Raw genomic sequence first — 13196 nt, forward strand, 5'->3', positions numbered from 1 at the left:
AGGAGAACCAACTGCTGCACAGCACCAATGACTTCTCAAACTGGCTTTCTGACAAAAGAAAAGTGTGTTGTCCAACAGTACACACAATCAGCTCAAATAAGTATTGAATTTGTAGTTCTTACAGAAAGGCATAGATAGCAGTAGCTCCAGGTTTACCTAGACTGCTTTTTTATAATAGGACCTGGTTGTCAGTCTAGGAAGTTCCTTCGCACATGTGATGTTAAGACAGGTCAAGACTAAAGTCTTCTTACTGTACTCAGAGCTGGATTTGCAGCTTTTCTCTCAGAATACAGTTACAGGAACCTCACTTGTTCACAAGTAAGCACTACAATGGAAAAACAGTTGATCCCCAGAGACTTTTATTTGTGAGAATTTTGGATTTTACAAGAATGATAGTCTGTTTTAAGAATATGCCTTCTGCATTACAGCAAATTATTTATTACAGCAGTATTGAAAAGTCATAATCAGAACGTAAAACTTATTTAACCACACCATGCAAATATCTAAGCTTCCTGTGCTAAATAAATTATTTTACTTAGGTTTTTTTTTAAAAAAAAAGCTTTCAGGATATTTGAAAAAGCATTAGCACAAAATAAACATCTTGTGTCACCTCTCTTTAACTAAGAAATATTACCTTGCCATGAACAGTCCCATCTTCTAAAGTAGCTGGTATTAAGGTTAGTTATGATGATTTTCAAGTAAGAATCCACTTTTCTCTAATACTACTGCTTATACTAGAGGAAGCTCCCCATAAACGTCCACAAAAACACCTCACTGTTATTACTGAAGCATTCCTTCGGAGTTATGCTTCGCCATGGTAGCAACAAAGCTAAAATCCAGGTATATTCAGTACCCTCAGAACATGCATCCCATCTTGACTCACTCCATTTCCCTGTGGTATGTTTCAGCCATTTAAACCCATGTCTGTTGTACTTACATCACGACTGTATGTAAATATTCTTACTCTATAATTGTGTTATGCTTTCAACTGAGAGCTGAGGGGTCCTAGTTGGTAACATACAAGACTGTATAAGTATTGACAGGGAGAGATTCAGGAAACTTTAGAAGCAACCAATATTTTTACTTAAGTAAATGCTAAATCTTTGCAGACTCACACCAGTTATTTGATTCCGGAGTATCTTAATCATCAAGCTCCCCATAACAATTGTGATGTCAAACAGAAAGAGGCAAAAGAGGAATTCCTAGAACATTTTGAGTAGCAGTCATTTTCAGGTTAAAGATTAGGCCATGAACTGTACTTTCATACCTTCACACCAAGCCACAATCATCTGAACAAAACTGCTTCGAAACAGAAGGTTCTCACAGCAAGTGACAGGTTTAGATGCATCTCTTCCGTACAAAACATAGCCAGAACGTAACTGCCAGCACAGATGCAGCACTGTCTTAGGAGAAATTCTTTAAAGATGACATGTGCTAATACCACAGCAGATTGGCGCTCCTTTCCTCTCAAGTAGGAGGAACTAACTCCTCAAGCAGGAACTAAGAACAGACTCCCTAAATATGCTTCCTACCAACCAGAACGAATCAAGCAGTAAATGGAACAGTGCCTCATATTTAAGCGTGAAAGAAAATAACAAAAATAATAGAATAAACACATGGCCGCAGCAGGAATTGTTCTGCCACATGTACCAGGACATGATTGTTATTATGACTGGTGATCTATGGAGTCAGTCATTATGAAGATCACCTTCTAAATTAGAGGCTGTGTCCGTGTTTACTGAAACTAGTGGGGAAAACCCCCCACACCTTTCCATATTAATCTATTCTAGAGTAATTTTATGTAAATTATGCTTGCTCTGCATACATGGTAATATAAATTAAGCTACTTCAATGACTCCTCACTTCTGTATTTGTAAGCCACGTCATGAAACCAGAACTGCTAAAAGCCACAGGGAAACCAAATATATCCACCGTAACACATAAGAAATCCTCACCACAACAAAGCAGAGTGACTGCTGCGGATGTGTATTTAGATTGTTCCATCACTTCATGAGATATTCCTCTTTTCTCCTCCCCTCCTCTAACATCCCAACAAACCAGGTTACACAGTTTCCTAGACAAGTCCTTAAGTGAGAAACATCTTTGTAAACTGGTAGAATTGACAATCAGTTCAAAAAGTAGGAACTGTTTGATGTGAATCTCCCATGTACTTGTGGTTGGCTGGAGAACAGTGAGTATGGGAGATAAAAGACGACATTAACACTTTAGAATACATTTTTTTGGTACCAAGAAGCCCACAAGATAGAAAATAAGCTAATCACCAAGGTTTTAAGAAGTCTGCTGTATACATACACACTTTAAAATAGAAAGAAATAACCTGTGTGTCTTACACAGGGATGCAAGGGAACAGATCCCATTTTATCCACTGGCTGTCATGTCACCCTTGATGCCACATTTAGTCAATGAGCGTGTGCTCTTCTACAGCTATTGTTTTGGAATCAGGCTCTTTGCTGATGAACCTGGACCTGCCATAGCAAGAAAGGAAAGACCACTAAAACTGTTTGAATTGATTTATGGAAGGAAATCTGCACTTTGGCTCCAGCAGCTCTTGCTGCTCCCTCGGTTCAATTTGAGAACAGCACCAGAAAACAAGCCTAAATTACACTACAGAAAGAGAAACACTCACATGAAAAGACACACTTTCTGATTAACCTACGTAAGAGGAGGTATCATTCATGGCAGTACAAGGAAAATTATTAAGTTGCAGAAACACCAGATGTTTTAAGAGTTCATTAGATTCCTTTCCTCAAAAATTAGGAAAACCAAGTAAAATAAGGATGCTCAAGTAAAGTCTAAAAAAAGTTCAAAGAATCTTCAATTTACATTTTATATTATACAAACAGACAATTAGGGTTAATTTACAGAAAAAAATCAATTAGCAAACAACTGCTCTGCTGCAATGGCAGTAAATTATGGCTTACTAAAAAAAGAGAAAAATTATGCATCATTATATAACTAATGTTATGGTCTCACTCAAGTATTACAATGTTTTAGTCACTCATACCAGCAGGGAAAACTTCAGAAAAGGAAAATTAAAACTATAAAAAAAAAGTTGGGGTAAATTACAGTAAGAAAGCAAAAGAGCTAGGCCTGAAACTTTTAGAAAATTTTTAAAAAGTGAGTAATGAGATGAAGTGCCAAAGACAAGAGAGATTCAGAAGCTTAAGATGACAAACCGCTCTCAAAAACACAGCATCTCAGAGTTATCTAAATCTACAGAATGAAGGAAAGTGCAAGATTGCTAGATGAATGTTAAGGAGACCAAAACATTTTTCCCCAACAATGAGAGAGTCAAAGAACATAAAATGGCAAAGAAACCTAAGGAAAAGTAGTAAAGACTTCACATAATTTTTAATTTTTTTATTGTAATTTTAGGAACTGTGTAAAACTAATGAGAAGAATCAAAATTAAGCTCCCCCCTCAGGTTAAACAATAACTGTATGTCCTAATAAAGACAAACTAATGCCTTTGGGGAACAGACCCACTATCAGCCAAAGTCAAGCCGAAACTTCTGTCCCAAGGTAGCCCTGCAGAACCACAGGTACATTTAGAGATGGCTGGATGGAACTGTAACCCTCCACAAAGCTTTCAGGGTTAATCCCTGGCTAGGAACCGTATAAAACACTGCTCTTCTTGGAAGGTCCAGCTCCCAATGCCAGCCTCACATGCGCAGTTATCTCCTCCTAAGTACAGATCTGAAACACAGACAAAAGCAGCAGCAATACAAATGTTTAGCTTTAATCTTCTCCTATCACTGGAAAGATAAATATCATTCTCAGTATCCTGTCTCACAAAATTTGATGATGTAACCAAAGATTATGTAAAACAAAACAAAAAACTGTTGTAGGTTTCTCATTTAATTAATTTGCACACCTTGCAGTATGCATCTCCTTAATCTGCAAAGACACTACAACAGTTTCATACTGTATGGCAGTTTACTTTCCTCTTTCATACAGTGGAAAAAAAGGTGGTGACATGTTAACTGTGCTGCAAAGGAGGTGGCAAGAAGCACTGTAATTTCATCTGAAAATCTGTCAGGATGGTTCTGTCACCATAAACCTACCTCCCTTTTTCATAGTACCACATACAATGCAATGTGAAAACCTTCCAGTTGAAGAGGATTAATACTGACATTTGAATTTTTCCAATGTATAAGTAATATCAACTTCAATAACAGCCACACACATCATCTTTTATGTTGTATGACATCTAGAACAAATCTACAGAACCCTTGTTCTCCCAACAGCTCAACACACCGGTGGAGGCAAAAAAAGCAGGAAAGAAAAATACTCACAGAAGCAAAGACAGTCATTAGAACAAGAAAGAGCAGAAGAGAAGGTTTTTCATACACCATGCCTACGGTTTAGATTAATAGGAAGAGACCAGATAACTGGAACGGAAAATGGCTGCTTCAGCGACCTTTAGCACGCACGATGCTATCCCTGAAAACGAATCTTAAAAATGAATATGCTCAAAATACTCATCAAGGAAAGAGGGAGCAGGCAACTGACAGCCAGTTGAGAGAAAAGCGAAGTCTATGGTAAGACTTACAATTCTGGGCTTTTTGCATCAGCTTGACCTCAATTTGCATCTTTTTATCATTCTATTCCTTTAATTAGATTAATGTGTCTTTCATGGCACACCGTAGGTGTTACAGACTGGCTTCTTAAGACACATTTGAAATGTTAATTAAAAATGCTAACAGCTATGCACAGTAATGAAAAAGTGTAGTACCATGAGACTGATGAAATTCATCTGGAAGAAGTATTTAATATAGCAACAAAATCCTGGGTAACTGTCAAATAGTTATTATCTGTCAACACTCACTTAACAAAGGCTTTAGCTGATCTTTCCAAGAGAAAGACTATTCTTAGCTGTTTAAAAATGACTGTAGAACAGCCTGATCCCCCTCTAATGGGAGAAAAGTCTTCCAGCATCTCAATGGCTTGAAAGTTTAGTTTGATGATAAAAGCAACATAGCTATTTTTAGCACTCTACAGGCATAAAAATACAGCTCTAAACTGTGACCTACAGCTACGCACAGCCAAGCATCACATCATACGACAGCCTTAACTTCAGCTAGAAGCACATCTGTAGCTGCTCCAGACTATCGTTATTCGTCTCACTATCAACAATACCTTTGGATGGATTTAGCAACAAGCATTTGAAATTGTTACCATCTTCTTTTTAAATTGCTGCCATCGGCAGAACTCAATTGAAAGGTAGGAGATCTTAATGGACTTTGTAGAAAGTATTTGAGAACATGTTAGGTTAAATGGATTACTGCTTCTCTCTGGTACAGAGGATGAAAAAGAACTTTAAAAGCAGAAAAACTGAAACTGCCATATTCAGTACAGAAAGTCATTCTTCTAAGTACAGTTTGAGTAAATGAAAAACAAGAAAAAAGAAAAAACCTTGTTTTCTTCCAGCAGTAGTAACAGCCTGGGAACAGGATATGCTACAATAAGAGACCTTCAAGCAAACTCACCTGAAACAACACTGCTCACAGACAGCTGCAAAGGTAATTTATTTCATTTTATTCCAATTAATGTTTGTGTCTGCATGATTTGTAACAAATTGCAACTTAAAAGCCTAGTCCACCAGATTCCTGTCTCCAGGTGACGTTAATAAGAGTTTGTTTAAAGTAAAAGTTTATACAGAAGTTCCAAAAACAGATCACTCAGAGTTCTAGCATTTAACTTTAATTACTTTTAAAATGTATGTGTTACTTCCAATTTTTGAGGCTTGGGGTTTTGTTAGGTGTTTTTTGTTTGTTTGTTTAGCCATATATACTACCAGGATAAAAAATGAACTATTTTCAGGATGATAGATATATGCTTTTAAATGCTGTAAACATCCCACAGTTATGTTAACTCAGAAAACAGACAGAAAATATTATAAAATGTAAGGCTTGTCAGATTTAATTATGGCTTGGCAATTATAATTGTCACTATCTATACTATATTCCAAAATAATTTAGAATCACTAATAAAGTTTCCTTTAAACATTCAGCTGCTAAGAAGGAAGACTACAGGTATAAATGCTATTGGTCGGGAAGAAATAAGCAAAGTTCATTTTTTTCTTTCCCCTCACAGCTTAAAAATGCCACTTTTTGGCTGGATGAAATGGCCAAAAAATGATTCCTACAAACCCACAAGATATCCTGGATCAGAGGTAGTTACAAAAACCCTGCTGAGGGAACTGAAATGGCACCTGAAAGAGCGTGAAAGATTAGTGCAAGAGATTGAAAATGAACAAAAAGTCCCCAAGACTGGCACGGATTACAACTGGCTGAAGAACTACCAGAACCCTCAAGCCTCCATTCCGGCTACTGAGCAAAGGCAGCTCGAAGTCCTATGCTCACAAATCCAGCCTTGCCAAACAGGAACTGTTCTCAGCAGGTAATTCTTTTCTCTAACTTTGAGTACTTTATCATAAGTAAGATGATTCTTCTTCATAATCCAAGTGTATATTTGGCTCTGATCTTTCTTCCAAAGTAACACTGACCAGTAACCGGAACACAGTTTTAAAGGTGCTTTATAAATTACATCTTTACTTTAATGCGTTAAAGGAAGTTTTATCAGGATTTTTCTGGTCTAATCCAAAACAAGGGAAGCCTCACATGCATGTGGCTTCTCAATACTTTCAGTTTTCCCCCTTTATCCCCAACATTTATTAAACCTTAACCCAATAACCAAAAATCAAATTAAAGCACTAATACAATGTACTGGAAACGCAGCCTCACTGCCCAAAAAATACGTGGAAGGTTATAAAACCAGTAAAGAAGTGTTTAAAAAAAAAAAAAAATCCCATTAAAAAAAAATGAACAAACAAAACCCCCCACGTTTTACAATGAAAAATTCTCCTATGCCTGTATTTTAAATAAATTTGCTAGGGACATGTTGAAATGACAGAAGAAGCCTATGTGTCTTTTAAAGCCCAGAATATACCTAAGGGCAAAGTCAGTTTAAATTAAGTTACCCAGATGGGCCACAAAAAATAAAAAGAAAGCGTACCCAGTAACAGTAGCTTTCAATCCTCATAATAGCTGGACCACATCCAGCGCATTGTTAGAGCTCTTTTCCTCTTGTAATCTTTTGGGGGAGGTGTGTGGGGAAACGTGGCGGCAAGGAATAAATGACACCAGAATACAGTCACTTCCTCCTCCTTCCTCTCCCCTTTTAAGAATACAGACGAAACAAAAGAGTTTTAGACAGTGGTGATTAGATTTCGATTTTTGTTTGTTTCTAGATTTCGTGAAGTTTTGGCAGAAAACGATGTTTTACCTTGGGAAATAGTCTATATATTCAAGCAAGTTTTAAAAGATTTTCTTACCACCATTGAAAGAGAAAACCAACAAGACCAACTGGTAGATGCATGGAATACAAATTGTTCTGAACATTTCAGCCTGCGTGGAGACAGTTCCAACAAATCGGACAAAGACGAAATCCCCACTGTTTCAAGTTATGTCGACAAAAACACACAAAGCATGTTTCCCACCTTCTCTCATAGAATCTGGAATCTACCCTATTACTACCCATCAAGTTAAGTCCATTTGTGTTTCTTTCAAAAGCTATGTAGCTGTTTGCATTCCTTTCCAGTGATTGCCATCCACAAACATAGGAATAAGAAATGTGACATGCTCCCCTTTTTCCCCAAGTTCAGAAATTAAAATGTTTGATTATAGCTAGTATGCAGTATACAAACTTTACCTTTATAATACCTTAACAATGTTGTGTTTGAAGGCACCTTTTAACCAAAAATGTAGATGGTTCTAAAAAAACTCTGAAGCATTTTACTTTTAGCCATATACAGATGTTAACAAGAAAATACTTCTTTCTGTATTATGAAATAGTATCAACCCACAAAGTGTTGGGTAAAAACTTCAGTATTTGTCACATAGCTTTTAGGCTCTATGGGAACTTTATACTGTGGAAGATAAATGGTTTAATATTATTATAATGTCAGTTACATCAAATAAACTGATAAATACCCCTTTTTGGTGCTGAATAGTTGTTTTTTAACTTCAAGAATAATTCTAAAAAAAAACAATGCCAGAAGTTGTAACATGCTGCATGTACTGTTTCTATATTTATTCCAAAATGTAGTATGCACATACTGAAAATAGTGTGAAGACAGACAACTAAATTAAAACATTGGATATTTAATGGCATTTAACAACTAGCTCTGTATTCTTTAAAAAGTTACTGAATCATTTTATTTCAAATAGTTGTACTTCTTCATTTGGCTTATTGGAAGTTAACCTGAAACCCTGACTCTGGATTGAACTTAAACCTCTTGATCAAATCAGACAGTTCTCCAGAACAGCAAGAGTCAACAGATCATCTCCAAAGCAAGAGCTGATCTCCTTAAGTAAAACAAAATTTCATGGTTTTCAGTTGCCATCATCTATCATTGTGGGTTCATAATAACATTTTACAAGACTGATTGGATACGTAGAAGTTATGGTCACAGCAGACAATTAGAGCAGAAAATCAATGAAAACATATGCCAGAACTCAGTTTGCTACATTTCCGATTGGGCTCCCACCACTGTACATAACAAATTTTTACATGTCTTTTACATAAGCTCTTCATCTTCAGATTTACTTTTAATTTGTCTGCCACATGATTAAAAAAAAAAAAAGGCAAGACTCACATGGCCCAACTCACAAAACGTACTATTTTGCAAACACAGAGGAAAACTGCTTCCTCTGATATTTTCTTCAAACATACTGAAAAAGACCTTCAGATTTCCTTAAAGTGTTAGCATATGACTGAAAGATATTTCCTTTTGCTCCACGGTTGTATCCCCCACTCAAGAAAGAATTTACTAACAATACAACATAAATTCATTGAAAAAATTGCACAATATTTTCAGAAAATATAAAAATATTACCGGAAAAAAAAAAAAAAAACAAAAACAACTTTGGAAAGCTTATATTCTAGAGAACATTTCATGCAGAAGAGTGGCGCATAATATATACAGAAGGTGAAATAATCAGAACTCCTGCATACACCTGACAAAGTGCTAGTGGACTAGAGTAAATCAGTTCCTACAGGTTTAGAATAATAAAAAATTGCAACGCAATACCAAGAGTGATCGGTATCTCCACTTCCCATACTAAATACACAGAACTTCACAAGCATGTGCAAGCTCAGAGCTGGTATAAACTCTCTGCCCTCCTTTTGTGCAGCTGTCAACTTGTGGACAAATAACAAGAATTGTTCTCAACTTACTCCACCCTACTGATGCAGAATAAATAGTATCGGATTCTTCTCGTGCAGTTCTAAACAATCCAGACAGGGATCCCTGCCATGAGGGCAGGATGGTTTGAAAGAAATGTTCTTCCTTAGTGATAAAGCTCCCCAAAGAGTTAAACTTCAAATACCTTTTCCATGGGAAAGAGGGCAACCAGGTATAGAGCATATAAAAGGCACTAGCATAATTAATATTACACTGAGAATTAACATTGACAATGCTGGTTTCAGAAAATAATTTTTATTTGGTCAGATGTGCAAGATTCCTGTAATGGTAATCCACATAAATTAGTTTCTTAAAACGTTACCTTCACGGCTTTCTATTGCAAAATACATGAAAAAATCCCTAAAACTTTATCTTCCAAATTCTAGTTTCTGGAAAAAGGTAGGCCAGTAAACATGCAAGGTCCACTTGCCTTTAAGATCATCAAAAACAGGTAGGGGAAGAAAAAACACCAAAACAACAATGAAACACACACAAACAGAAACAAACAAACAAACCCCACCAAACAACCCCACAGGAAGACAGATACAACTTACCCGTTCTCCATAAATTTCACTTTAATTTCACTTCAACATAAGCACATGTAGTTTTTTAAATCCAGAAACAAGGACCATCAAATACAACATATGCTAAAAGGCAACTGCTGCATAATAGTTTTTAAAAAATTATCTAGGCATCATAGCCAATTCAGTGTTAAATCCCAACACAATGCTAAGGAAACACACAAAAAGGCTTACCTACTCTTATGCGTGCATTTTATTGATCAAAGTGATACTAGGCTACTGCATGCAGTTCTACTGTCCACACTTAGGAGAAAAGGAGAGGGAGAAAAAAAAATCCTGGGAACTGGAGGGGATACAGGATACAGCCTTCTCCAAAGGCTGAGAAAATTCCATCTGCTAAGACCTCACTTTGTCCATTTTTTCAAAAACAGAAACAAGGTAAACTATACGGAAGATGAGCACTTTCATCTGGTTAAAATATTTTTACTCTATAGTTAAGAAGCAGAGAAAAGCCCAAAAGAAGCAAAGGTGTAAGAACAAGAAGACGAACTGAAAAAGGTAAACATGTTTTAAAGACATCTGCGGGGTTTATCGCAACATGCTACAAAGAGAATCCGCACCCCAGTCCACCAGGTAAGACAAGCTATTTTCTGGAATTTAGCTTACACTTAAATTTTGGCTGTATCAGATAGTGGTGACATGGCTGTAGGATAGTCATTATGTCCCTGCTGAAGATCACTGTCCGAGAACTTGGCTGTCTCTTTAAGCACTTTTTATTTATGGCCTACATGATTTGAATGAGGTGATTGGAAACTATATTGTTCCTCGCACTAAACCAGCTGATATTTCTGACACCGGCAGGCAGCCAACACAAACCACCCCAGTACAGAAAGGCGAGTGGTAATAATTTCAAACGGCACCAAATCTCCCACCTGCACAGATGTGCAGAACAGCATACAGTGTTTTTAGCCAAATAAGCTGGCTGGTGAAAGCTACACCTATGAAATGGAAGAAAACAAAGAGAGGATAACCACTGTTTCCACATTTAAGCCTTTAAGTGTTTTAATGTGAACCACAAATGTCTTGAAAACAAGGAAGGATTTAAGGGTCTAAATTTCTTTTCATTCAGTTAAATGTAATCAGAGCTATTAAAGAGTTAACCAATGAGTTATTTAAGGATCAAAATTCCAGCCACAATTTCTGAGAACCTTTCTCTCTCTCTCTAACAAGCTCAATTACTAATACTCCTATTTTAGAGGTAGTTCAGATAACAAGATAATCTTAAAAGCCTTGGAAAACAAGGCAGCATTGAAAAGGAGAACACGTTCTACTTTTTAAAGGAGATGTGAGGTTTCTATATCCCACCAGTCTCAATAACACTTTTGGAAAATATTATTTATTACTATGAAAGTGTATACAAACCACTTTACTATAGCCACCACAGATACACTAACCAAACCTGATCTAAATACCAACATTACTACACACTGTCAGAACACCTCCCAGTTTAAGCAGCATCCAGGGAAAAGTTTGGGGTTGTTTCTGTTTGGCGGGGTTTTTCTCGCAGTACCCAGACACTAGTGAAAACTGTATGTACCTGGCTGCTATTCAAGTATACACACAGTTCTCCTCCTTGGCTGTAAGCTCTGCCATCTGAGAATAAAGCACATCCAAGGAGTAACACACCAATATACCTTCAACTAGCTTTACCCTGGTAACTTAGAAGCTTCAGGTAAGTCACAAGAGCAATGAACATACAGAGTTCAGTTAGAAAACACTTAGCAGTCAACTCAGGAAAACAGACTGTTAACTGCTACTCAGAGAAAACTAAAGTTCAAATAGCGAAGCAAAGGTTCAGTTTGCAGTAACTGAGAACATCTGCTTTAGGTGACATCAGCATCTCAACTGCTGGAGAACTGCTGACTGGAGGGGAAACACTAGAGAAAGGAAGAGGAGCAGATAAGTCAAATTTTCACAAATGTATAGCATAACAAATTAAACTTACCAAGAAAGTTTCAGAGTAGGTAAAATCTACATCTTATTAGGAATATTCGCTTACAAACTTTGGTATAAACAAAGGATGTAATCTACTCAAAACTGCTTAGTTACAAATAACATACGAAAATAGCATCAAAATCTTTATGTACTGTAAAATAATTATTCAACATCCAACACTCAACCACTGAAAACAACATAATAAAAGCCAGTAATACTGTGAAGGGACTTTGAGGGGAAAACAAAGAACAGCCCAAATCAGCAGTGTTGCTCATTAATTTAATATTTAAATGCATAAAAATACCCTCTGTGAGAGTATTATTCCGTAATGAACACATAAGCTTACTCCCAAATCTCATTTTATTTATCACTTGCTACTGCAAAAATTCCTAAGTTACACACACAGCTGAACCAAGTCTTTTCTAACACTATTCCAACTTTTTTAACAGCACTAGCCGTAACTGCACACCAGCACCAATGCACTTTAGAGAAAGATAATCCTACGTGTACCACATCTAGAGATCAGCAAGACAGGAGGTTAAATAGCAAGTAAGAAAATAGCTTAAGTATTAAGACAACAAAAACACGACTAACCACACCTGGACTACAGCCTCAAATATTACCCAGGATGTTAGGCCAGAATCCAACAACGACAGCACCTGAGCCCACAGAGCAGGGGAGCCAGAAGCAGCAGTCTAGACCCTGAGGAAATGCCCTGCATCCCAGGGGACACAGGTGCACATGACAGAAGGGAAGCCACCGGTGTCCTCACAAACAGAGCTTCACCCTGGCTCTGAAGAGCATCTCCAAGCCCCACACTCACCCCACAGCCATTAGCGGTTCCCGTGCAGCAAACGGGCTTGGGGGGCTGCAGGGGGGGCCATGCAGGGTGCCGGCCTGCGCCTCCTCGCCCAAGAACTCGACATCGGTGACGGCTTTGCCGATGGTGAACCAGTCTCTGATCTGCTCCTCAGTGAGCTGCCGCAGCATGATGGCGGCGACACGTGGCTCCCACCTCATGCGCGCCCGGCCATACCGTGCCTCTTCCCGCCCTCGGGCCGGCCCCGCCCCCAGCACGTGACCCAGGCCCAGGCCCAGGGCCCGCCTGTCCCGCCGGTGATTCCCGCGCTTTTCCCGGGACCGTGGTCCCTCCCGGCTCAAACATGAGGATGCGGGGCAGTTTGTTTCCCCTTACACTCCCAGAACAATGGCCGGGAGCTGCTCTGGGACTCCAGTCGCCCTGTCCCTCCCGTCGCCCGCGGGAAGTGTCCCGCAGGCGCGTAGATGCCTGAGCCCTCCTGAATCCGACCCAGCGGGTGGCTCCCTCTACCCCCAGGACATGCTGTTCTCTGTGTAAAGACTGGCGGGCGCCCCAGGGCATTGTCCGTCACACAGGACAGTCGCCGTGTTCCC

General features: G+C 38.3%; 2 protein-coding genes across 7 annotated transcripts in view; one reads left to right on the forward strand and one right to left on the reverse strand.

The window, feature by feature from the left end:
* TDRD9 (tudor domain containing 9) overlaps positions 1-12846 on the reverse strand; it is an 83719-nt gene extending 70873 nt beyond the window's left edge. For 2 of the 5 annotated variants that reach the window (XR_010472733.1, XR_010472734.1), the window contains exon 1: positions 12607-12846. Coding sequence is in view for 2 of the 5 variants with exons in the window: in XM_065063347.1 (XP_064919419.1) it covers positions 12607-12803 (197 nt within the window). In the remaining 3 variants the exon portion in view is untranslated. Of the gene's footprint in view, positions 1-1267; positions 1516-12606 lie in introns of those variants that run through there. The other 3 variants (XM_065063347.1, XM_065063346.1, XM_065063348.1) reach the window with 2 other exon arrangements.
* RD3L (RD3 like) lies at positions 4761-8016 on the forward strand. 2 transcript variants are annotated; one of them, XM_021292459.2, is made up of 4 exons: positions 4761-5243; positions 5454-5542; positions 6117-6422; positions 7273-8016. In XM_021292459.2, the coding sequence occupies exons 3-4, from the start codon at positions 6124-6126 to the stop codon at positions 7568-7570; spliced, it is 597 nt and encodes a 198-aa protein (XP_021148134.1). In that variant the 5' UTR covers positions 4761-5243; positions 5454-5542; positions 6117-6123; the 3' UTR covers positions 7571-8016. The 2 variants fall into 2 exon arrangements, with proteins under 2 accessions (XP_021148134.1, XP_005506111.1); XM_005506054.3 differs by having other exon boundaries at positions 4762-5243; positions 5451-5542.
* Positions 12847-13196: the final 350 nt, after the last annotated feature.

This window comes from Columba livia, chromosome 5, assembly GCF_036013475.1.
Source record: "Columba livia isolate bColLiv1 breed racing homer chromosome 5, bColLiv1.pat.W.v2, whole genome shotgun sequence".
NCBI classification, from domain to species: Eukaryota; Metazoa; Chordata; class Aves; order Columbiformes; family Columbidae; genus Columba; species Columba livia.